Source organism: Zonotrichia albicollis, chromosome 8, assembly GCF_047830755.1.
Source record: "Zonotrichia albicollis isolate bZonAlb1 chromosome 8, bZonAlb1.hap1, whole genome shotgun sequence".
Taxonomy (NCBI): domain Eukaryota; kingdom Metazoa; phylum Chordata; class Aves; order Passeriformes; family Passerellidae; genus Zonotrichia; species Zonotrichia albicollis.
In genome coordinates this window covers 21,278,171-21,304,585 of record NC_133826.1, presented here as the reverse complement: position 1 = coordinate 21,304,585, position 26,415 = coordinate 21,278,171, and the positions used below count along the sequence as shown (strand labels likewise).

General features: G+C 40.9%; 1 protein-coding gene across 2 annotated transcripts; it reads left to right on the top strand.

Annotated features, from left to right (window-relative positions):
- On the top strand, window positions 1-26,192 carry WDR47 (WD repeat domain 47). Of its 2 annotated transcripts, none has more exons than XM_074546222.1 (15): window positions 1-353; window positions 6,072-6,238; window positions 7,799-7,882; window positions 8,426-8,510; window positions 10,124-10,926; window positions 13,247-13,370; window positions 15,949-16,127; window positions 16,218-16,472; window positions 17,158-17,233; window positions 18,463-18,620; window positions 21,181-21,350; window positions 22,143-22,313; window positions 22,597-22,728; window positions 23,921-24,139; window positions 24,796-26,192. In XM_074546222.1, exons 2-15 carry the CDS (start codon window positions 6,081-6,083, stop codon window positions 24,936-24,938), a joined length of 2,757 nt encoding a protein of 918 aa, XP_074402323.1. In that variant the 5' UTR covers window positions 1-353; window positions 6,072-6,080; the 3' UTR covers window positions 24,939-26,192. The 2 variants fall into 2 exon arrangements, with proteins under 2 accessions (XP_074402323.1, XP_074402322.1); XM_074546221.1 differs by lacking the exon at window positions 1-353 and adding an exon at window positions 1,470-1,488.
- The last annotated feature ends 223 nt before the right edge of the window (window positions 26,193-26,415 follow it).

Here is a 26,415-nt window from a genome sequence, read left to right as displayed (position 1 = left end):
TTCCCTCAGCGCGGGGCGCGGCCCTGCCGCCCGGCGGGCGGGTTCACCCCTCCGTGAACAAAGCGGCCCCGCCCAGCGTTCCCGTCGCCGCCATCTGTCCCTCCCTGCCTCCCGCCCCCGCGGCGGGGCGGCTCCGACCCGCCCCTTTCGCTTTTCACTTCAGCAGCGGCGCCGGGAGGGCCCCGGGGCGCCTCCGGGCGGGCAGCGGTGCGGGCGGGAGGCAAGCGGAGCGGCACCGGCACCAGACAGACTGCGGTACTGGGCCGGGTCCGCCCGCCGCACAGCCGGGCCCGTCGCCATCTTCCTCTCCCGCCCCGCCGGTGCCGGCGCGCACGGGCCGCGGGGCCCCGCAGGTGAGCACCGGGACGGAGGGCGGGGGCCCGCGGGGCCGCGGGCGGGCACCGCGGCCTCTGCGGCGCCGGGTGGGCGCTGCCCGGCGTCTTCGGCGGCCCCGGGGCCCGCCCGTGTCTCCCCCGCGGGGGGCGCATCGCCCCGGCTGCCGGCGACGCCCGAGCGCCGCCGCCCCTTTGTTGTGGCCCGACCGGGGCAGCCCGGGCGCGGTGCGGGCCGGGGCAGCGCTCTGTGCCCCGCGGGACCTGCGCCGGGGCCGTGCGGCCCTGCCCGCCGCTGGTGCTGAGCTCACGCTCCCGAAATGCTGCTGCGGGCTCGGCGCGGCGCAGCCGACCGGGGCGGCTGCTGTAAACCCGGCAGAGCCGGCTTTCCTGTGGATCCGCGCGTGGAGGGGGAGAAAATATTGAAACAACGCGGGATATTACAGTCAAAAGGCGTTAATATATAGTCTTTGGAAGTTGTTTGGCGTTTCTTATTTTTCTGCCTTATATTTTCCCTGTGATGTGAAGCATTGCATAATTTAATGTCACCTTTTTGTCATTCGCGGTGCGGAATGCGCTGGGCAAGGCGTGTGCGTGCTGTAACAGGGGCTGGTGAACGCTGAGGGCTCTGCGGTCACCTCCCAAGCGTGGTGAGACAGGAATTACCGGGTGGCTCGAGAGCAACAGCTGATCTAAGCTGGGGAACAAAATGGATTACTAGATGGCAAGCCAGTGAAAAATCTGTGTGAGGCAGGAAAGGCTGGTGTGTGAGAGGACGCCAATTTGCTGTGTATTGGAGTAAAAAAGGTCTCAGAGTTCAGCTGTGCAAAGTTAAGTGAAGGTTTTCTATTAAGGCCTTACTTGGTATGCTCAGTGCATTTCATTTGAGATAATGAATTGTGTGATTTAGGGTGAAATAGATGTCTGCAAGCTCTGCTGTGGGAATCAGTTGTGATAAAAAATGGGCCTATAATCCTATAGTCTTCTTCCTTTTTTTTTTCTTTTTTTGGTAAATTCTTCTGATATAGAATAACTGGAAGATGACTGGGGCACTTCAGAAATGGAGCCACCAGGGCCTGGCTGGACCCCAAGGCCCCTGTGGGCTCTGTGTAGCCACAAGTCTGGAGTGGCCTCTGGGAGGGCAGGAGAGTCAAATGTAAGTGACTGTGGGGTGGCTTGAAAGGTGAAATAGCTTAATGCAAACTAGCCAGCTTTTAAAATATGTATGACTTGTTCACACTGAGGTTTTGTGTGACAGCTCACCAGGATACTGGGTCTGCATCGCAGCTGTCAGTGAACCAAGGCTCCTAATTTGGCATTGAGTGTCCCTTTAAATGTGTCACTGCTCTCACAGCAGGACACTTAAGATTTGAACTGTAATATTTTTTTCTTGTATTTCAGAATAGTTAGGGACTTAATATTCCTTGCCTGGTTTTCCAAATGTATATTCTATGCTATTGGCGAGTGCTTTGTTTCAGTTGATAAATAACATATGAATGATGCTTACTGTAGAATTTAACTTTTTTTTCAATATTGAACTTTACTTTTTATTTTCATCATATGAATGCATATGCATTTTAAACAACTTCTAAGAAAGCACTAGAAAGTCTCTCTCTTGAAGTTACCTGTCTTTAGATGCTTCTAGTTTATAAACATTTTCCTGAAATAGTACATTCATATGCATAAGTGGCTATAAATATGTTTAATGTTTTAAGAGTTATTTTCTTATGCTTTTAACACCATGAGAGGGTTCTTGCTGTTGACATGTTCTTAAAACATGAGCAAGAACAGAACAAGGGTGAAGCCTCTGGCTGGGAGATTTAGCATTAGGTGTTATGTTCCAAAGAGCTTGTTTAAACAACATCTTGTTCACTAAAGTTAAAGGGAAAGATGTGTCAGTTTTGTGGCAAGAAGTTTTTTTTGTTTTCTTGATGTAGAAAAATAAGTACAGAAATAGCAGAAGATAAGAGGGAGTTGACAGAAGGAAGGAAGATGTGGAGAAGTGCCATTCTGAAAAGACTGGGCAAGATTAAAAGGTTGTATAGAAATGTGTTTAATACAAGGCACCTGAAATATTAAGGTCTAATTCTCATTTGCTTTCATTTATACCTCAAGCTAATGCTGTGCTTCAATCATTCTTGAGTATTAGAGCTTGAGCTGATCAGATTGTGACGTTGTGTGCCATATGTGCCTGCAGAAAGCAATGCAGGGTGATGGACCAAAGATGCAGCGTGAGCTCTAATCTTGAGTTTCCCTGCTGTTCTTTGGTTTTTAATTATTATTATTATTATTTATACACATACTGACATACCACTGAATGTCAGAGAACCTCATAGATTTTATAGAGGGTGATGTGTAAGCCTGTGTATATTTATAATTTCATGATAAAATGCTGCTTATTATTTTGACAGCATAATGCTTATAAGAGAAGTCTGAGCTCATCAGACTAAAAACCATCAGCTGTGTGAAAATCTTCTCTAGTAGGTTTACTGTTCTTTTGTAGCTATTTGTGTTGCCCTGATAGGCAATGCACACTGAATATTATCATAATACTGTTAATGGAGTAGCTCATCAGTGTACTTCAGCTCTGTTTCAGAAGTTCAGTATCCAAACTAAGTCTGGATGTTGTAATACACTTTTCTTTACTGTACCCCAAAAGTGCTCTTACTTGTCCTATATCAAATATGGAGGGTGCAACCATTCTTTACCCTGATTTATGAAAATGAAGTAAGTGAAGTGTTCAAATTGACAGAGGTTTTATGGTCAGGACAAACCTCTTGTTTTTTAAAAACTACAGTGGAAAATGGAAGACAGCTCAGAGATGCTGGATTTTACATGTAGATGCACTTTTAATCAAAGTACTGAATAATATGCTCATTTTGTCATCAGTATAATATATAAATAATTAAGACAGTCTTTGAGACTGTGTAGGGTGGCTTCCTGTTTACACTTGTGTCCAGCAGAGCCTGTTGAAGAAAAAGGAACACCAAGTCCAGTTTTCTTCAAAGGAATTCTTAGTCTGATTTTTTTTTTTCTGATGGGGAGTCTCAGTATAGCTTTGCCTAAGCCTTAATTTGTCTTTTGACAAGAAGGTTAATTAGTTTATATTAAAACCACCAGTGTCATGAAGCATAATAAAAAAGAAGTGTAAATGCTTTATATATTTTTAGAGGATGTGAACTAAGATGTTAATGCTAAACTGCTGGTTAAATCTGTATTGATTCCCCCTCCCCACCCCCCCTTCAGTGTCTAAGGGTAGGGTTGAATTTTTTCTCTGGGACCAAAAATCCATATCCAGTTGCCAAAAGGGGAAGTTTAAACAGGGCTAAAACATAAGGAAAAAGCATCTTTCTACAAGTTCTGGATTTTGATTTGTGGGTGTGTGTATCTTTCTTTCAGGAGAACTTTCTGCAATCCAGTTTAATTTCTTCTTTTACCTTTACCAGCTGAGAGTGTGCCTATGGTCTCTGGGTGTGTCATTCATGAAACCCATCAAAATAGATGGTGATTGGAGTCTTCTGTGACTAAAATGAGAATCAGACCCAGGCATTTTAAGAAGTTAGGCCATTTCATCTGGCACAACTAGGTCTCTGTTGTTCCAAAATAAACTGTGCTGCTATAATCAAATGCTTTGCTAGTCAAATGTTATGGCAAAAACTTAGGTGGAAAAAATTGGCATACAGTTGTGAGGAAGATGGAAAATTCGGGGGTTTAGACAGTAGTGCAATAAACCATGTTATTAAGGCCTAGGGTTTTGTATCCCTTTAAGTTCACTAGCATTGGTTTACAGTGATCAATGAGAAGTTTCATGGAATAATTGTCTCTTCCTTTCCTCTCTAGTAAATAACTAATTTCTTTTTAATACTCTGAGTGTTTGTGTTATTTGGCTTATTCAGATTTACTCAGATTCTGTGCATCTTTCCCTAGTAGGAGGTAGATAGATTGTTAACATCAGTTTTCCAGGCATGAGATACATGAAGGCTGCATAATTTTTCAAGTTGTCTTGGAAAATGGGTTGCCCACAGCTGGCTGTGTTTCAGTTGCTGGATCTGCATAAGTGAATTAAGAACAAATCTTATGTCCCCTTTTGAATTATAAGGGAGAGACCCTGGGAACTATAGCCTGTTGCTGTGGTTGTCTTGCTCTGTGTGGTCATCTCCCCGCACCTTTATTCATTTTCACTGTGCTCCAGTGTCTCTCCTCCTTCCTGGGGCTGGTGCCTCCTGCTGAGGGTTCCTCACTGGTACTGGTTTCTTCTGAGGTCTTAAACTGATGATGAGAGTGCACTGAAGTCAGTGCAGCCTTTGCTGCTGCCAGAGAGCAAAGCTGTGCTGGTTCCTTGTGCCAGCACGAGTGCCCGTGTGCCGTGGGTGGGTCAATGCCCGTGGGGCTGAGCCGGTGCCCGTGTGCCCGTGGGGCTGAGCCGGTGCCTGTGGGGCTGAGCCGGTGCCCCTGTGCCGTGGGTGGGTCACTGCCCGTGTGCCGTGGAGTGAGTCAATGCCCGAGCTGCCCCGGGCTCAGCACAGCCCAGCTCGGGGTCTGGGAGTGCCTGCGTGAGTGCAGAGGTGAGAAGAGGCACTGCCCCTTTTTGCAGTGGTAACATGGGATTGAACTGAAATTTTCCTGTGTGGGGGGGATTTGGTTTGGGGTTTTTAGGGCACCTGATAAGGCACTGCTGTGCAGATTGGCTGTGTTAGTCGGTTTCTCCCCTCATCTCCTGTTCCTTCTCAGCAGATCAGTTTAGGAGTTACTTCTAAAGTCTTTGTACCATTTGAAAAATAAAGTTCAACAGCATCTATTTTGTCTTACTTAGTCTCGCCTGATTCCACTTAGCCAAAAGAAGATTTGAATTTAGGTTTCCCAAGAGGAGTGAGTACATGCTGCAGTTCTCATCTCCTTGGAGGAATTGTGTTGCAAAGGAGCTTGGACCTTGTGTCTGTGAGGGCTTTAAACAAGCAGCCTGCTGGCCCCAGCTACCTGTGCCCACTTTGTCTAGCTGGCTGGACAGCTCATGAGAGCCCTGAGCCAGCTCCATGAGCTGGTGGCCATGTGAAAAGCTCCTGCAGGGGCAGAAGTGAGGAGGGCTGAGGAAGGGCCAGGAGCACGCAGCTGGGGGCAAGGGAGTGTGTAGAGTCTGGCAGCCAGCAGGCCCTGTCCTAGGCCCCCTTGGGCTGGCAGCTTTAGATCCTTCATGAGGGGAATAGACAGAAATAGTCATCCTTAGGAAGGAATAATAGAAACCCCTGGCCTAGCTGTCATAAGCTACTTCAAAGCCAAGGGAAGCAGAGATGGCATTTTTAGTGTGCTGTGCTTTTTATATGTGTTAGAAATATTTAAGTTCATATGTGAGAGCTCTAGATGATGACATAGTAAGTGACTCTTATGCTCTTTGAACTTCACTGTTTGCATTTCAGAGAGGAAAATTTTACATATTGCAGACTTAGTAAGCACAATATTTTCACACTGCTAGAGGATTGATTTCTTGGTAGATTTGTTTATCTGGGCCCCTATTTATGTATAGGACAGAAATGGAAATGTTGCAGGTGCATTGGTAGATCTATCTTAATTATGGCTTAACAGTCAACCTCAAAATCAATTACTTAATCTTGTTTAATTTTTGTAATGCCACTATGTTCTGTCCTATAAATCTGCATTTTTATTTTTGTTGGTAGCCAACATTTGCTAACCAAGCAGAAAATAAGATATTGATGACAGCTAAAATTCTTTCTCTCCTTTTAGGCTGCCATCATGACGGCTGAAGAAACAGTGAACGTTAAAGAAGCTGAAATAATTAAGCTAATACTAGATTTTCTGAACTCAAGGAAGCTTCACATCAGCATGCTGGCACTTGAAAAAGAAAGTGGGGTCATTAATGGCTTGTTTTCAGATGACATGCTCTTCCTAAGGTAGGACTTCTGTTTCTGGTGCTTAAATACCACATTTATGAAAACCCGCAGTTGGGCTGTGATTCAGTCACCAGCCCTGTGCCGCTAAACAAGAGATCTTAGCTTGTGCCCTCATCTTACCCTGCTTTTTCATGGTCCCATTCTGTGGCCCAGCCCTGCAGTGTGTTCCAGCCCTGGAGTCTGACATCCTTCTGTGAGCCCCTCACAGTCACTGACCGGGCAGCAGTAGCATGCCTTGACACAGATTTTTTTTGTTTGCTTGTTCAGTTTAACTTTGTTATTTTTCTGATACATCAATGAATTCAAGTGGGAAGGAGCCTTAACAAGTGCCAGTGCAGATTAAATTGGGGGAAAATTACAGGCATGAATAAGATGGGAAAGCAAGGGCTGTTTGCATCTGTGATGGGCCATTATCTGCTTACCCATCACATGGCCCTGAAGGTGTGGTTTATTGACTTGTAAAATGTTTTTATAGTATTTTAGTGCTAAGATCAAGGATAAGTGGTTTCTAGAGCTTTTCCCTAAAAATATTATGTACATTTCAAAATAACACTTAGATTTATCTTAAATTTGCCAACATGAAAGGAGTATATATTATCATCAAGGCATGAGGGTTGGTGCAATTTACCATAGAGGATATTGCTCTCAATATTATTAAAAACAATCAGTATACATCCACAGTAGTTTTTCAGCATTGATGTTTTCTGTTCATTCCAAAGGTACTTAATAATATTGAAGCGTGAGGAAGTAACTTATCCAGCTGATCTTGAAACATTTCAAATTACATTTTATGACTGAACAAACCTCACCTCTCTTCCCTTTTCATTAAAATTACAAATATTGGACTAAAATGAAATGAAAGAAGAATTGCAGAAAGGGTCAAGTTATTAATCCAATTTTTTTTTTGTTTCATTGTTAGCTTAGTTGTAGAAACTCCTCTTTCCCTTGTAGGCTTGGGCCTTTAATAAAGAGCTCTGTGTGATAGGAGGGCATGAAGAAATTGAGCTGCTCTACCTGTGCAGTCCAGCCCACTGATCCTGGAGTTGGAGCTCCTGTGCTGGCACTCTTCCTTTCACATGCTTAATATGGGAGTTCTTTGTTTTCCCATCCCCTTCATAAAATAGCCCCAGCAGTATTTATACAATTAAAATGAACTCATTTCTAAGTTCTCTTTCATTAATTTGGATGTATTCATTGAAATGATGCCTTTATTCAAACTCTTCAAGGAAGAATCTTTGTTGGTTTTTTTAAAATAAGAATAACAGGTGAAGCAGGAGACACAGGACCATTTTGTCATTTTTTGTGTGCCTTTAAAAGTGCTTAATATTTGTCTTTGTAGTATGCAGTTATTTTTTTCAAAATATTGAGAACAGACTTGGATTATGCTCTTAGTGTTACTAAAAACTTATTTTGGTACCTATGCAAAACATTGACTTTTCAAAGCAGATTGATGACCTGTTGTGTATTTAAATTATTGCTTTGTATTTAAATGAGCATCTTACTTGGAAAAGGGATGTTCTTGTCCAGTGACATTCAAGGAATGATCCTTTCTTTTACTAGGCAATTGATTCTTGATGGCCAGTGGGATGAGGTTCTTCAGTTTATTCAGCCTCTTGAATGTATGGAAAAATTCGACAAGAAAAGGTAAAATAGAATGTATGTCAGAATTCAGTTTTTTGAGTTTTGGAAAACACATGGATTTCTGAGTATTGTCTATGAAAATGGTGGTGATGAGTTTTTCACATTAGTTTTTAGTGGTTTTATTTCTACCCTGTGTTCTGTGCCTGTGTTTTTAAACTTGTACCTAAAATACATGCACACATTCTGTAATGAGTTGTCATGTGCCATACACTTTAGGAAGATGATGCATGTTGTACAGCCTTTTAATAGATGCTCAGTCATACTTGTATTCAAGAAATAATATGATTACTATACTTGTTTTTTTTTCTAATTAGCCCTCTGGTATTTGTAATAGAGTATTTCTGAAAGCACTTATGGAAAAAAAAATTCCTAATTAAAAAAAAATGTTGTGGTTACCAATTTTTTAAAATTCATATCAGAGTTCCTTGTAATGACAATAGCTGTGCCTAACTCAGAAATTCAACGTACAATAGCCTGCTTGTCTCTAGAATAATGTTTAACTACTCTGGAGCAAGATGTATGTAGTATTTCTCATCTCACCTGCAGATTTCGTTACATTATTATGAAGCAGAAGTTCTTGGAAGCCTTATGTGTGAACAATGCAATGTCAGCAGAAGATGAGCCTCAGCATGTAAGAATTACCTCTGGTTTGGGGATTTTTTTGTAGTCAGAAAAATCTCGAGATTGGTCTGATTAAAGGCAGAGCAGAAGCTCCCAGCATTAAATACACAGATTTTAGCTATTACCAAATGGTTTCATTAACACTGGATAAAGTAATCAGTATTCTTTGGAAGTGAGTGTGGCTCCCTGATGTCAAATGCAGTTGTACATAAAAGGGTTGCTTGAAACTTTGCAGATAGATCAGTGACCATATGCTGTGTCTGTGGTCCTGACCCTCACATTTACTTTAGGCCATTGTGCTAAAGTACAGGGCTCTTCTTCTTTTTAATACTTTTTTCCTCCCAGAAATATTCTGAAGCAGGTCTCAGAATCACAGCAATTTATTGTGGTAATTTGAGTCAGATGAAGTTTGAATGAATTATATGCTTAATTTTGGTTTGTTTTGAAGAGAAAGGTCAGAATTGTTTTTTTGAGGGAGCAGATGTGTTCACAAAGAACTCCTTATGTTAAATTGCAAACAGCAGGAGTTGTGGACTTAAGGTTTTTATATGGAAAGAGACATTAATTCAAACTGGCAAAGAAGGTGTGCAGATTGGGAAATTAGTTACAGTTTTTCATTTATGCTGACAGCACAGTAATACCAAATTTCTAAGACAAAAATGTTATGAAATTAAAAATTAAGAATGACAGTAGTTTTAAAACAAGTGATTTTGTTTTCTAGACTGAATTGGTTTTAATTCTCTGTCCCATTATGCTTACAATGTACTTCAGGGTTTTTTTTCTTGACAGAGTAGAGAAAGTTAGAAGTAAGTCTATTTTTCTGGTTGTAAATGGGAGGAGTACTAGTCCTTTGATCTCTTGATCCATATACTGTTACTGGGATAGCAGTGGAGGGGAAAAATCAGATTAGTGTTCCTTATTTTGTTGTTACCAAATGTGTTGGTGTGGTGTGGGTCAAAGTATTGCAGTGTCTAGGTAACATGGATAAGTGGGGATTTTTACTGGTTTTTAAATGTGTGTAACTAAAAATGTCTGATTTTGTATATTGAACATGGTTCTTGGCTCTTAGCTATCAACAGGCTTTGTAATAAAGCCCTCTATTCATTTGGAGGTCTTATCTTCTGAGAGCTCTTTGAACTTTTTTAACATTTTTGATAGAAGAAGAGAAAATCTCAGTATAAAAGCTGCTAATCACTGGAAGCTAGAACAATCTACAAGGCTTTTATTGAAAGCTACTGGCATAGGTTATAGAAATAAAGAGGAAAATAAGTCAGCTGGCTTTGAGAATGGAACTAACCTTTTGTGCTACAATAGAATTTGAGCTGCTCAGTCACAGATTTGAAGTTTTAAGCCCATCAAATCTGCAGTGACATGAAAACATTCCATAAATCTGTAAAAAATGGGACTGGACGGGGGATTCTAGGAAGTCAAAGCATCTAGGAATTTGTCTCTCTCTGTACACTCGGATCAGCAATTTCAGACTCTATATGCTTTTTAAATTGACATATAAGCAGTAATAAATGAGTGACAGCAGAGGAATTCTGTTGCTGCCTGTTCTTGAAGGGTTTTTTCCTTGTGGAAGCCACGTGCTCAGCTTGCTGTGTTTGTGTTATTTCTCCCTAGCTGGAATTCACCATGCGAGAGGCCGTGCAGTGCCTGCACGCGCTGGAGGAGTATTGTCCCTCTAAGGAAGACTACAGCAAACTGTGCCTGCTGCTGACGCTGCCCCGCCTCACCAACCACGCCGAGTTCAAGGACTGGAATCCCAGCACGGCTCGGGTGCACTGCTTTGAAGAAGCCTGTGTCATGGTGGCAGAGTTCATCCCAGCAGACAGGAAACTGAGCGAGGCCGGCTTCAAAGCAAGCAACAATCGCTTGTTTCAGCTTGTGATGAAGGGATTGCTTTACGAATGTTGTGTGGAATTCTGTCAGAGTAAAGCTACAGGAGAAGAAATCACAGAAAGTGAAGTATTGCTGGGCATTGATCTCTTGTGTGGTAATGGCTGTGATGACTTGGACCTCAGCTTATTATCGTGGCTGCAGAATCTGCCAGCTACAGTGTTTTCTTGTGCTTTTGAACAAAAGATGCTTAATATTCATGTTGATAAACTCCTCAAGCCCACAAAAGCTGCCTATGCTGACCTTCTGACACCTCTTATCAGCAAACTCTCTCCTTATCCATCATCCCCCATGCGCCGGCCTCAGTCAGCGGACGCTTACATGACGCGCTCCTTAAACCCTGCCCTGGATGGGCTCTCGTGTGGGCTGACCAACCACGACAAGCGGGTCACCGACCTCGGCACCAAAACTTCTCCCATGTCACACTCCTTCGCTAACTTCCATTACCCTGGGGTACAGAATCTCAGCAGGAGTCTCATGCTTGAGAATACTGAATGTCACAGCATTTTTGAGGAGTCCCCAGAGCGGTAAGTGCAGCTGGAGCTCTGTTTGTACCTTGGCTTATGTTGCACTGTTGCTGTGTGCTTACCTGCACTGCAACTCTGAACATAATTGTTCATGTTAGTTATGTTAACTGAAACATAATTTGGTTGTTTAAATTCTGTTGTAATTAAACTCTGTATAGAGGCTGTTTTCTTCCTTATGCTTTTATGTTTTAAATAGATTTTCATATTTGGGTTTGAGCCTTATGTATTCCATTTGGGCCTTCTTAAAGTTTCCTAGCACAGAGCACAGATATGCTCTGAGTAAGTAATAAGGTCAGCTAGAGTTTGTGTTCAGTATTACTGTGTTCTTCCATTCCAGATAAGTCAGTGGACACGGTGAAATAGCTCTAACTCCCATCTTTCTCCATCGCATTCTGTCCTCAAGTCTTGATAAATAATTTTGGTCCTGACACTGTAAATTAGTTACTTAAGTATACTTGAGCAATTTCCATATCCCAGTGAAGTTGGGGGAAATGACAATATGCCATTGTTGTAGCATTCCTGTATCACTTAAATTCTTACAATAGTAGCTCAGCTGTAATATTTACTTCCTGTTTTTTAAACCAAAGATGAGTAAGGCAGCTGAATGGTTTTTCCATTATGTTTTTTGTATTGGACTTTGAGATAGTTGGGTTATGCTATTAATAAGTTCTTTAATGAAATGTAAACTTCTAAACTGGCTTTTGAAAGAATGTTCTGATAACTGGGAAAAATGGTACTTATCAGTTGAGTTTATCTTCATGTTTCTGCCTGGCCTTTCTTATGATCAGCAGTTCTGTCCCTTTCTAATGGTTGTACTCAAACTTCCCCAGAAAGCAGCTGCCAGCTTTTTTGGCCTCTTAGAGGACCAGATGGGTAACTGGCCCTGCACTGGGGTGCAGTAGCCAGCAGATGACATTTGGGCTGTGGGGATCAATCCAGGCCACAGCTGGTGTCTCCATTAGTTTTGCCTTGGAGCAATATTCCGTATGCTGTGTTATGGTGAAGAGCAGCTGTAATTAAACTTGGTAAAAAGGAAACAACTGCCAAACTGATGTCAATTCCAATGATAATGGAAATAGAGTAATGTAAGTACCTCCTGAAGATACTAGTTCATGGTGAATCCTGTCAGATTACTGATCTATGGCAAACCTTATCACTTGTGTGAGTACACCAAGGTCCAGTGTTAAAACTGATTCTTGAGAGGTTTTTAATTCCCTTTTCAGTATTGGAGTACTGGATTAATTCTGCACAAATAACATCATTGTGCAGGCTAAAGAAGATGATTAATTGCTGCAGCTCTTTAGGTTGGTCTTTTCATGTGACATTTATAGTTTGTAACATGTTTTTTTATTAATAATACATCTCTTGAAAGCTAAGATTAGAGGTCAGAATTAAAGGATTAGAACTATAGAGCCAGACCTGTAGTTTTCAAGAAGGCATTACATTTTTCAGACAAAAATCCAACTTCAGATGAAGTATCCAGCCTGAATGGTAGTATTTGCAAGAGTGGAAGCTGAGCTTTCTGTAAATCTGGCCCTTGCTTCTGCTTGCACATGACAGAAATGCTGTATTTCTTTTATAATTGAGTTCATTAAGCAATTTTCTTTCTGTCAGCTGAGTTACTTCTGTTATTGTACAGAGGTACCAAAAAAGTTTAAAATAACTTCTAAAAAACCTTTGCTCCAAGTCACTTAGTAAAGGACTTTAAGTTGACAAAACTGAAGATGGGCATCCTAGGCTTCTAATGTGTTCTGCACATCTGCTGGTTGATTGCCAAACCATTTTAGAAAGAGTGTCATGCAGAAATACTTATAACACAAGAAAAGCAAAAGCAATATAAACATTTTCTGCCTTGCACTTTCAGGAGTGTTCAAGTGGATGGGTGTTAAACATCCATGGATATTAGGTCCAGCTTAGATTGGTAGTGGTGATTAAGCTGATACCTTTGGGAAGAGTTTAGTCTCATAATAGATGCATTTTGTGCATATAATTGCTTTGAAATTGAAAATTTTGAGTACCTTATTTAAATGATGCAGAATTCAAATGTAGGGATAAAAAATGAAATTGGGGTGTGCTGTGGCAGTAAGGCTTTTTGGAAACGGGCTGTGCTTTTTGTTTGTCAGGGAGTTCATTTTCTTCAGTGCAACACATTGCAAGTGGCATTTTTTTCCTAAGCAGTATCTTCAGTTTGATGTGACTTCAGCAGTTTGCATGCTTGTGTTACCAGATCTTACTCTAGAATATTATCTTTCTGCACTTGATTTTCTACTCTTAATTTTTCTCAGTTAAGCATGTGTTCTTTTCCATGTTCTGCGAGAAGTGATACTCCTGTGGAGCCCCAGCATCCCATTGGCAGTGAGACCTCGTGCCAGAGCTCAGCTCCAGAGAATGAACCTCTCAATGCAGCACAGAGTCAGGGATCAGCCAGACAAGAGAAAAATGAGGTAGTGCTTGTTTGTTTAAAAATAATGAGGCCCTTTGAGCTGGGTTCTGATCACTTCATAATGATTTGCCTTTGTGTGGAGAACTTCATGCATGACAATGGGTTGCTTTGAATCTTGTTTTTACTATGGTAAAAATGCCATGTTGCATCTTGTAAAAGAAACTACTACTTTTTGTCCCCCCATTGTATAAAGTTCTGCTGTCATTGGAGTTTGTAATGCAGCTGATTAGAGTGCCTTGTCACATCAGCAGTCCAGCTAAACTGTTGTGTATATCTTTAAAAGGAAGGGAGAAAAAAAGCCGACAATGTTAGATTGTGTTAAACAGTGCTTAAGCCTCCTCTTCATGTTCAAGTGAGAAATGCTGCATGTACCTTGTAATTTTAGGTGTTAACACTACATTTTGTAGGTCATCCTGCATTAGTTGTTGTCTAGAACATAGAGACATTAAAATTGGGCAATTCCCTCATAAATATATCTTTGCTATTCAGAATCCAATAGCATTTTTTGAATTCATCTTTGAAGGCCTGTGCTGTCACTATTTTTTTCTTTTTTTTTTTTTCTTTTCCTTAATAGCAATATGGGGTAAGTGAAGGAAGCACTTCACTTAAAACAGTTACCTATTCTATTATTTTTGCACTTAAATACCAGTCTCTATATTTGGTAGTGAAAAATAGCATTGAGTGTGCTGTCTGTTCTGTTTGCATATTCAAGTTTGAATCTTAGGTAAACTTTGTATTAGCTTATTGATCCTCTATGTGGGACTGCAAACCAGCCTAGCTTTGCCAGGGCTGTGTTCTGGTAGGCTCTGGGTACTTGAGTGAGCCAGTGGGCTCTGTAAGATTAACAAACTCCTCCACATTTGAGGGCTTCACTCCCCTCAAGGGCTTGGGGTCACTTCTGCTGCAGTGCTGTTTAGTGTGCATGCTGGAAGGGAAGGGAAGGAAGAGCTTAGCTGGGTATAGAACAGGGCAGGCTTCAGGAGGGGAAAAAAACAGTAAAACAGATGCAGAATTTGTAGGAGAGAATGAGGACAGGAGGTGCTGTGGTGAAGATGTTGGCCAGGCTGTTACACACAAGTAGAAATAAATGCAGTACCTGGTGCAATTTCATCTTGTTTTGTTTTCTACATCATAGTGGTGTATGTATATACCTGTAGGAGTGAGAAATTAAGTTTATTTTCAGAGGTTTGTTTTTGATGTGTTCCTGTAGAGGCTGATTTAGAAGCCAGAGTTTATAGAATAGAGCTTCTAAGCAACATATTTTAGGTTTGTATGTTAGTTGGAAAATAGTGGCACAGAACACAAAAGATCAAAAGATTGAATAAAATTGTAACACATAAGTATCAGTCGTGGAAAGAAGAATAGACAAGAATATACTTGTTGTTTAGGATGAGAACCCTATTGGGTCATTAACTATTGGGGAATAGTTAATGAATTTCAAGTAGAGAAAAGAAATACTTTTGACTTCTGTCAATAATTTGGAGTTTCTGAATTGTAAGTATTCACCATGGGAAAGCTATGGTGGTAAATATTTTGCCAATGCAGCAGTACTAGGAAATGCATTATAAGTTTAAAAAATTGTCAGAGAACAAAAAATCCTAATGCAAGTGCTGTTAATAATTGTTAGTAGAAGAAATGCAAAGGCTGTTACAAAGACAGAATGTGTGTGAATTGTCTGAAGTAATGCAAAGTTATGAGGGTGCCCTTGTATAACTTTAAATGATGAATAACAAAGGTGTCACTCCAGAAAACAGCCAAAAAACTCATGCAAGGTTTTTTTTTTACTATGGCTATTTTCTCCTATCAGTATTTTTATGGTTTTTTCTATTAGGTAAATATGCAGTTGGCTTTTTTTGTTTAGAAAACATAGGGCAGTTCAGTGTGGATAATCTGGCCTTGGACTAAAGTGTTTTTAGTCTTCTGTTTGTTCATTTTTATCTTGTTCTCAGCTGTTAGCAGAAAAGTGAAAGAAAAATGAGGTTTAGGAATGCAGAAGGCAGCAAGTCCTGGACAGCTGGCAGTGTGGGAAGCTAAAGACAGCATGTGAAGGAGGAAAAGCTATGAGAAAGGAAGTGCAAGTGTTGGCTTGGTCCAGAAAGTAAAGAATTTTTAGAGTTAAAATAGGGTCTAGTTTCAAAAGTAAAATGTAACACTTGGATAGACCCCTGCTGCAGGGAGAGGTAAAATGGGTCTGCAGATTGATGGCAGGGAGAGATCAATGTGGAAGAAGATACTAAATTTGTAATGAGAGTATGATTTACATAGTTTTCTGGGTTTTCAATTTTCAATCACTTTTTTGATCTTAAGTGATACTTTTAAAATGTTGTAGGAAAGAGCAGTCTCCTTCAGAGCTATAAGGACTGCTATAAAGGCAGGACTGCTTCAACAGTGAAGTGCTTTCTCTCTTTAATATGTAAATTGTGTCTGACTTTAAGGAAGAATAAAATCATCGCTCCTCAGAGATGAATCTCCTGGTTTTTTGATACCTGTGTTGAAATGCTGAACCAGAAAGTAAATATTTATGTTAAACACCACAATTAGCTATTTCAATTCCATCTGTGACTCTCATTTCTGTTTAGCTCCGTGACTCCACAGAGCAGTTCCAGGAGTACTACAGGCAGAGACTGCGGTACCAGCAGCACTTGGAGCAGAAGGAGCAGCAGAGACAGTTGTACCAGCAGATGTTGTTGGAGGGAGGAGTCCATCAAGAAGATGGAGCTGACCAGCAGCAGAACCTTACTGAACAGTTTCTTAACAGGTTGGGGGAGTTTCATTCTTCTACTCACCCATATCCTTCTGTGAGCTCTCTTTATGACCTTGGGTTTTTTAACTTGTTATTTGTTATCAGATCTATCCAGAAACTAGGAGAATTAAATATGGGTATGGACAGTCTTGGAAATGATGTACAAACACTCAGCCAGCAATGTAACGGGAGCAAAGGGCTTGCATCTACCAATGCAGCCAGTAACTTCACATCAGCACCTTCAGATGGCAGCCAGAGGATAACTGACAGCCCAAACCTGAATACCAGCACTCCTCGCAAGTGTGGCTCAGCTAATCAGATTCCCTTTCCTGAAGAGTCACCCGTACAGGGGAGTCAAAGGTGAGCTGCTGGAAGGCATCCAGGGCTGGAAATACCCTTCTGCTTGCACTGTGGGAGAGCTGTTTGTATTTATCTAGCTAGCAAATTCGTTTGTCATTGAATAGGGTTATTATCAGTGTTTTCTAAATATTTGTGTAGCGTTATGAAGTCTTTTTTTTTAGCAGCATTCATGAGGAATAGTGGTTATTATGGCTTACATTTTATCCTTGTTTTTAATTTTGGACTTTTTATTCCATCTTAGGTGTTTAGTTCTTGTTTGTTTTGTGTCACTCTAAGTTTCTAGGAGCTTTTTTTATGAAATACAAACTAGATGAAGGGGGAAGTAGGGCAGAATGGGAACTGAATTTGTTCTGTTAACTAAAAATAGTGCTGACCTGAAAGAAACAGTAATTCCTCCACCTCTCTTGTGTACATATTATCTATACATATGCATGTTATAGAATCAAAAATATTTTTAACTCGAGTTCACTTGTTCAATGCTTGCAGCCTTTGCTGCAAAAAGGGCTGTCCCTTGTAAAAGTAATAGTTTAATGGTAATGATTCAGACTGTATAACACTTCACACAAATTAATCAGTTCTGGGAATGACTGAAACTGTGACTTTAGTCTGAATAATACTTACCAAAAAATCTGTCCCTGCTCTTGTTGTTTTGTCATGTGATGTTAAACACTTGACCAAATCCCAGTGCATCAGAGCATGCCGTCTCTCAGCCGCAGTCAGAAGACTCTTCAGGGAATTTATCCCGGACACGAGGTGATGAGGTGAGTTTTCTTGTCTTTTACCATTTGTGTTATCAAAAGATTCAGTACCTAATCCTGAGTGTGACATCCTCTTACTGTTGAGAGATATTTAGAATGAATTTTGGTTGGTGCAGTGCCTGCAGTCACAGACCCATTGAGATGGGAAGGGACATCTGGAGAGTGAATCCAAATGCACTTCTCAAAAGAGGGTCAATAGAGCAGGATGCTTGGGGCTGGGTCCAGTTGGGTTTTGAGTCTCTCCAAGGATGGAGGATGTTTTCCAGCCTTTGTGGGCTACCTCATCCTGTGTCTGACCACCCTCACAGTGTTTTTAAAACACCAAAAAAGTTGAAGTGCAATTTGTTTTACTTTATTTGGTGTTCATTGCCTCTGGCCCTTTCAGTGGGTACCACTGAGAAGAGTCCTGCTCTGTCTTCTTCACTCCCCCAGTCCCATATTTGTGTGCACTGGTGAGATGTACACATGCACACCCTGAAAACCCCTTCTGATCTCAAGGCCAAGCAATACCAGTTCTTTCAGCTTCTCCTTGTACAGCAGATGTTCCAATGGGATGTCTTTTACAACCATTGTTTTGTGTTTTCCAGGTTAAAACTTTGAGTGTTGTACTGCAGTCAGTATGGTCTGGAAAACCAGGGGAATAGTTAATAGGAAAATAACTGCAATAAGTACATTTTAAAGTTTCTGCATTAATAAAAATCCTCATCTTAGAAAGTTGGTCATGAAGTCACAAAGAGGATGATGTAATAAAGCTTAGCATAATCTAATGGTAACTTTGTGCTACATACAGGGTGAAAATCTGATTCTATGTTTAATATTATGTTTGGTTTAGAAACTGTTTGGTTTGGACTGTTTTCAGTAAAAAGGCAGCTTTGTTCCCCTCACAAGTTTTACACAGATCAAATGGTTTACACAGAAATAAACTAGTATTGCCCATCTGAAGTGGGCTGTTTAGAAAAACAAAAGCAGGTGGAAGTCTGGAGGGAGGATGAGAAATACTAATTAATGTTATCTGTAAAAGTCAGTTGAAGAAAAGAGCTTCAAGGGCATTCTTGGACTTGGAGTAGACATTGCTTACAGAACTGTGCTTTGAGTGATCCAGCCTGCTGTGCTGCTACTTGTTAATACTTGGCTACAGTAGCTTTACATTATTCCACAAAGCAGCCACACCTACTTTTAAATGTCCAGTTTTACACAGAAGAACCTAATTTTACTGTTATCCTTCTACACAGGATGACAAATCAAAAAAGCAGTTTATTTGCATTAATACTCTAGAAGACACACAAGCTGTCAGAGCTGTAGCCTTTCATCCCAGTGGGAGTTTATATGCTGTTGGTTCCAACTCTAAAACTTTGAGAGTTTGTGCCTATCCAGAAGTAATTGACCCAAGGTAAGAAAGCTAATATAATCATTTATTTTTCTGTATCATAGCACTTCTTTCTTCTGCAGCTACTGATACCTGTACATTTTATATCTTTATTTTATTGTCATAAATACAGCAGTGCTGTCCTTGGAATCCTGAACTGCTAAGCAAAAATAAGATAATGTGCTGAAGTATTTGTATATTTGTGGGCTACTTCTTTGCTCTCTATTATTTACAAGATGTATTGTCGCAAGACCATGCTTTTCGTTATGAAAGTTGTTTTTTTTTTTTTGGTTTTTTTTTAGCAGCTGAGCTTTTTTGAGTTTGCTGGTTGGCCTGTGGTGTTGATATTCCAGCTGTAGCAGTAGGAGAAAGGATGTGTCAGTTCCCAAGCCAGCACAAGCTGAGCTTCACAAGATTCAGTTTCTGGCAGGAGGACAGACTTTACAGTAGAGAAAGTTGTATCTTGTTGACTTCTGCAGCAAAACTTGCCAGAGCGTGTCTGTAGGCCTGCTTTTACTCTAAACATTGTTTTCTACGTATATTGGTTCCTTGACTGAAAAAGCGCCATTTGTGGTTTACTGTGAACCTGTATTTTAGTTTCCACCCATTTTTAATAGGATGGGGAAAATATAAATGAAAAGAAATATCTCCTTAATTCTGCTTCACTTACGTTATTTTCTTGGAGGAGGGGAGAAGTGCAAACATCTGAAACTTTTTTATGAGGAGTACGCACAGTGATTTTATCTGGAATATCTTCCCACTTTAGGACTGATGCTCAGGCTTCCAAAGTGTTCAAAAAGTAATCTGATTTTTCTTTTACTCAAATATCATTAGTAAGGTAGCCTTTGAAGTTTAATTTCAAAATATTTATGAGCAATGTTTGACACAACAAAAAAAAAGGAATTTCTATTACCTAAAACAAGGCAGCTTACTGGGCTTGAAGCCCAAACAGCCTCTTGACTGGTAAGCAGTGCAAAACATGTTGGCTCCTGCACTGCTGCTTATTCTGCTTGTTGGGAAAGGCTGGAGCAACTCAGCAGCCTTAGTCTGTACTTGCAGTGCACAATCTGATGTGACAAGAGACACAGTGCATCTGGACATGAAAGGAATACTGAAATTTCCTTAATTCTGAACTTGTAATTCTTCCACTTACTGTTGATTTTAACTGTGCTTACACTTTGCCTAAAATACTTCATCATGGGAATTACGAGTCAGCAAAGAGATTACATTATCTTAAAGATATTCTAATCCTTGTAACAACATGGGTCTAGACATGCATTCAAAATTATGTATTTTTCAAAGAGGTTGTGTAGAATAGTTCTTTGAAGCTCTGTTGGGCCTCTTAAACTTTTTTTTACTTGTCCTTCAAACTGATGAATTATTCAAGACAGGTTGGTTTGGAGTTGGATTTTTTCTGTTCTCTAAAGGTGTAATAGTAGTGTGGGGGTTTTTGCACTCCTTAAAGGTTAAACACTGACATATACATGTTACAGTTCTGCAAATGTTGCTCAAATAATCACGGTGCTTCCATGCAGTGGATTGGCAACATGTGATCTCTGACCTGGGTAGGTGCTCCCATGTCCTGGAACAGTCAGTGATCCTCTGTGAGATGAGGCATTAGGCCATTTAGGGAGCTCTGCAGTGTGTTGAATGATCCTGATTTAGGCTAATCTGTAATGGATTTCCTCTCTGGCAAAATAAAATTAGCTGCCGTGTGGGTTTACTTTAGTATTCTTTACTAAAGCAATGTTAATCATCCAAGCTTCTTGAAAAACTTTGGAGATTGTCTTCTGTCTTTTCTCTCTTCCTCTTCTGTTCAAGTATTTACAATAAAGTTTATGAACTTTTTCAATACCAATTTAATTTGTTGAATTTCTCCTGTTGATGTTACTGGACTGATATGGAGATGGATACTGCAATACTTTATGTTAAGTACTTGATTTCTTCCTGCTGTGAGAGCAGAAAAAGAGCATTGTAGGAAGGTAATTGATTGCAATCAAGGAAATATAAATTACTGGGACTGTTGCTTTTATTTCAGCAGTGTGTAAAGCTGATACGGTTCTACAAATAATTATCTATGATATATTTAGATGCTGTCAGGGTTTTTACATTTATGTAGAGTGGTAAATCTGTTTTTCTTGCACAGCAGCCAGCAAGTGCTTAATTGAACTTGTGCATATTCAAAAGTGGTCATAGAATTAAGTTGTTGACATATGAAGGATGTAGAGAAAATTCACACCAGTTTTGGACTCTGGGGATAATGCTTTGTTGTCCTATTTTTGCTCTTGTCCTATTTTTAGCTACTAATTACTATAGTTCATCTGTATCAACCCTTTACAGATGAAGGGACTGGGTAAGTTCTTTTTGCATGTTCAGCCACAGATAGACAGGGAAGATGAGGGAAAATTTGGAAAATGAGGAGAAGATCCTTTTGTCTTTGATCACATGCATATGTTTCAGTGCAAGTAGTCATGTGAATTTGATATTACCCAAAATAACAGAAAAATATCTTCATTTTAAAATACTTTGTTTCCTTTATAAATAAAAATAAATATGATGTTTGGGGTTTTTTTTCTTTTGCCAGTGCTTATAATACTCCTAAACAACCTGTAGTTCGCTTCAAGAGGAATAAGCATCATAAAGGATCGATCTACTGTGTAGCCTGGAGTCCCTGTGGACAGCTGTTAGCTACTGGTTCTAATGATAAATATGTGAAAGTGCTGCCTTTTAATGCAGAAACTTGTAATGCAACAGGTACTGTGTTGTATATTCAGTTGTATATTATTCCAATATTTTAATTCAGTCTCTTTTCCTTTTTACTGTAGTCTCTATCCAGCAATGAACCACTGAGGGGTTTAAAATTATCTTTGGGCTTTTGTTTGGGTTGGGTGACTGTGTTTTGGTTTCATTTTGCAAGACTCTGGTATTGTTCTATCTCTTGGCAAATTCCTCCCCACAGTAAAACAGTAAAACAACCAGATGTTCATACCCACTTCTGGAGCATGGTTGTCACTAAGAATTTATTTCCACTCCTAGTTCCCTTTTCTCTTACCTACTTCTCTCTTCTCATCTATCTTAAAAAGGTTTCTGTCCTAGCAAAAACTAACATTCCATGCCCACCCCTTCTAATCAATATGTTGAATGTGGCTCTTCCCTTTTCTGTTTTGAACTTAGTCTGCCTTGTCCTTTGTAGTGCAGTGCTCTCAATGATCTTTTCCTCCTGGCAAAGAAAACCTTTTCAGTACACCGGAGTTTACAAAAAGAAATAAATGTACGAAACCCTGCCTGCAGTTGGCAGTGGTGATGATTGATCAATGTACATTTTGCCAAAGCTTTAGAAAGTAGGAAGTTCAAGCAAACCCAAGATTCTTAGAGATTTCATTTGAACTGTAGTAACTGAAATGGTGTGTTCTGTACTGAAGTGCACAGCTATGTGTTCACTCTTGCTTAAAATACTCTGTATGATCTCTGTAGCTGCTTTCAAGAGCACAGTACTAACAAACAATGTATGCCTTACTTTGTTCCTTGATTTTTAATTTATTTTAGGACCAGATTTGGAATTCAGCATGCACGATGGGACAATCAGAGACCTTGCTTTTATGGAAGGCCCAGAAAGTGGTGGTGCTATTTTAATAAGTGCTGGAGCAGGGGACTGTAACATTTACACAACAGATTGTCAGCGTGGACAAGGCCTGCATGCCCTGAGTGGTCACACTGGTAGGTACAGTGTGGCTTCTGTCACACTTTTCAGTCTGTATTGTATTCTAATAAAGTGTTTGTTGTTAAATATGTTTGCTGTTCATTTAATGGAGAGAGTGCACACCTCTTTCCAGAGAAGACACAAAGCTGGGTATTGCCATACACTGGTGCAATGGATCATGCAAAATGCAGGTTTTCCATGGGGTTGTAGGTCTCTGAATGCAAAAAATAATCCCAACTGTAATGTTTCAGTGTTGGGTTAATGATGCTTAATCAAATTAAGAAGTCTTCTTGTTCACAGGACATATTTTAGCACTTTATACATGGAGTGGCTGGATGATTGCATCTGGATCCCAAGACAAGACTGTAAGATTTTGGGATTTGAGAGTGCCAAGCTGCGTTCGTGTTGTGGGAACAACGTTTCATGGAACAGGCAAGGCTTGCTGTCATTCTTCTAACCATCCTGGCATGAAAATAGACTTTGAAGATGTCCAGGTCACACAGAGTGAATGTAAGGGGAGGCTGTAGCACAGAAGGGCAGCTCAGCTTAAAGAAAGAACCTGTGAGGGTATCTGTAGCTGTGGGGTTGGTTTGTTTGCCTTTTCCTAAAGTAGTACTTCCTTTCAGAAGATGGGTAGTAGTTTTGCCTTATGACTTGCAAACAGACACTTTTAAGTGCATTCAAATACAGCAACCTATCTAAAGTCCTTGAAACAGGCAAAGACACGAGGATAGGAATAACAGTTCTTTACTAGCATGTATAACAAGGCAAACAGCAACAGCTCTGTCGTTAACAGCAACCAGAGCCAGGGTCCCAGGGCCGCGTCCCTGACCGCGCTTTCCCGTGCTGCAGTTCCGGCCGCCGCCGGTAGGGGCGCTGCTGCTCCCGGTGCGCTGACCCGCCGCGGCTGCAGGGAGCGCTGTGGCCGGGCTCGGGCAGCGCGCGGTGATGGCGGCTCGGCCCACACGGGCAGGGGCGGATGGAGGAGAGGCTTCGCTCCACAAACCCCGGACAGCCGATCCCGCTGCCCCAGCAGGGCTCTGAGGAGCACCGAGCTGGGACGGCAGGGATCAGCAGAAATCCCAGGGTGGCGGACGACATGTATCAGAAGGTCCGCAGCAGCTTCCCGTAGCTGGAACTGCGGGACGTCCCGGCAGGGCAAGGGGGTACGGAAAAGAAGCGAGGCAGCTCCCGGCTGGGTTATAGCAGTGGCAGCCAATTCCTTTCCCCAAGCCGCAGGTCCCACTGTCCTCCTCTGAAACACAGACTGCAGCCAGCCCCATCCTTTACCTGCCCCAAATCCCGCTGTATCGCTCCCCTCCGAGAAACTCGCGGAGAAAAAGAAGTGTAGCCATATGCTGCACTCTTCTCCCCACCTTGGCCACTTCTTTTGTTTTTAAGTCCCCATAAGCACCCAGTAGTTAATTTCCTAGCAACTTACGGGAAAAACTTCTCTAAGTAAAGTAGAAAGAAATCCAACTGCCAGCATCATCTTAAATTTGAGCCAGCTTTTGGTGTTGTTTTACAATGCATGTTCTTGTGTTTAAAAAAAAAAACAAAGGTGGCAGTTTGCAGCAGCCCAGCTAACTGTGCCGTGGGCTGCGGGGTGTCTGTGGGCCTGCAGGCAGTGCCGTGGCCTCGGTGGCGGTGGATCCCAGCGGCAGGCTGCTGGCCACGGGCCAGGAGGACTCGAGCTGCATGCTGTACGACATCCGCGGCGGCCGCATGGTGCAGAGCTACCACCCGCACGGCAGCGACGTGCGCTCCGTCCGCTTCTCGCCCGGCGCCCACTACCTGCTCACCGGCTCCTACGACATGAAGATCAAGGTGACGGACCTGCAAGGTAACGCAGCCACAGCGTCACAGGCTGCCTTCCTGCTCGGGGCTTCTCACCCTGGAGTTGAGGACTTGGCTCAAGGATCAGGTTTTACTTGGAAAGGGGGAAAAATAGTAGAGCTTTGAAAGGTTGGATGTGTATGTATGGTGGTTGTGTCTGGTGGAAATTGGCTGAGTCGTGTGGCTGTGAACTGAATCTTGGTTTGGGGTGAGGGTCTCATTACAGTAAAAGCACTGATTAACACTCTTGCCTGGTGTTAATGGCCATTGCTTTCAGACAGCATTCATAAGATTGACCCTTTAAAAAAAACCCTAAAAAGTATAGTAATTCTCATTTTTATTGGGATAAGTTAAGAATAGGAAAGATATCGGGTGTGTCTAGTTGACTTGATTCTCTTGGACCATTAAATTTTAATCACTTTGTGTTAAAACGGTGGAGATCTGCATTTTTAAGTTGTACTTCGTCCAGTAAAGCCTAAAAGTTGAAACACTGGGGCCTTTTGTTATGCTCAATGTATGTGTGAGAGAAAAGGGACTCAAGTGGGCTTCATAAGGTGAAATACAGATACAAGCCTAAAGCAAAGTGGTTAACAAAAGACCCTCCACCCAAGGGCTGGGATATGGATTCATGGCATGAGTAATGATTTCTGTTCCTCTTCACAGGGGACCTGACGAAGCAGCTTCCTCTGATGGTGGTAGGGGAGCACAAGGACAAAGTTATTCAGTGCAGGTGGCACACACAAGATCTTTCCTTCCTGTCATCTTCTGCAGACAGAACTGTAACCCTTTGGACCTACAATGGTTAGAGTGCAAACAAAGGCAACTATGCAGCTAAAGCACAGAGACCGAGACTATGGAACTGTCCAAACAAGTAATAATAATGAGGCTTTGAGAGAGCAGCAGTTGAGCACGAGAGTGTCTTACCAAGAGGAGGGGCACCTGTCACTGATTTTTCTGGTTTCTAGGAGGTCTTGGTGTTTTTAGTATATTCTTTTGCAGTGCTTCCAGTCTTCCATGTTGAACTCATGCTGCTGTGACCTATTGTAGTCTTGTTGCCAAAGTCTATGAGGAGAACTCTTCTGTTGTTGATGTGCACTCAGAGTAACATGAATGATGTGTTTACAGTTTGGTATTAATTGCATTCCTTGTTCTTTGCCTCAATGAGAATTTTGTATAGAAACCTAAGTTGAGGAACACTTTAATCAAGTCTGTATGTAACTAGTTACACACACACATGAAAGAAAAACTACTTCCACTGTTTTTTCAGGTTTATTGTATTCATCACTTTTAAACAAGAGCTCAAACTTGGTAATATCTCCATAGTTTCAACATTTTTAGTAAAAAAAATAAAATCTGAACTTCAAAGGTTGGCTAGGTAGTAACCACTTCTTGATTATGGTCCATTATATAGTGGGGGCTTTTCTTTCTTTTCATCTAACCTGGGAAAAATGTTGCTGTTTTTACTACATGACATTATTTTGAACCAGCTAACATGTTGGAGGGGGAAAAGTAAAATATTGACTTTTTCAGTAGAAACATGTAATATTTTACTTTTTGAATGCAACAGAATACCTCTGTGTATAATGTACTGTAGAAAAGAGTGGATTGGCAGAAGTTGTCACAGTGAGCTTAATGGCTATCAATTTTTCAAGTAAAAAGGATACCATTAATGCTGTAATACAAACCAGCATGGCTTAAAATGCTATGTCTGCATGATAATTTAAGAATTGTTTAAATTCCCAGTTCAGAAGCTTATCTGAATTTTATTTCTTGCACTGTTTATGTATGGGAGATTGCAGTTTTATTTCTACAAAACTTTAGATTCTAATGTTTATGTATTGTTATATTTTCATATTGTACAGTTCCTTTTACTTTTTGAAATATAAACCTTAAACTTTAGGTTATTTATTTATTTGAACTGCAGTTACATTTTGGATTCTCTTGGTTACTAAATTATATGTGCACTGTAGCAAACATTTTTAACTATCGTATAAAAGTGGAAAGGTAACTATAGAAGTGTATCTGTGCTATAATCTCAATAAAGACCTCCAACACCTGCACCTCTTTCATCTGTTATTTTTAATTCTTGGTTTATAATTCCTCAAAGCAACTATGATACAGCAGTGTGACCTATGATTTAAGTATGCCAGAATTACAAGATACTTAAGAGCTTTGATACTGCTTCCAAGTATTGAAACTTGCCGTGCAATAAGTAATAATATTGAGTTGTAGAGCTGAAAATCTTGTTTATCTTTTCATTTATTAGATACATATACAACAACA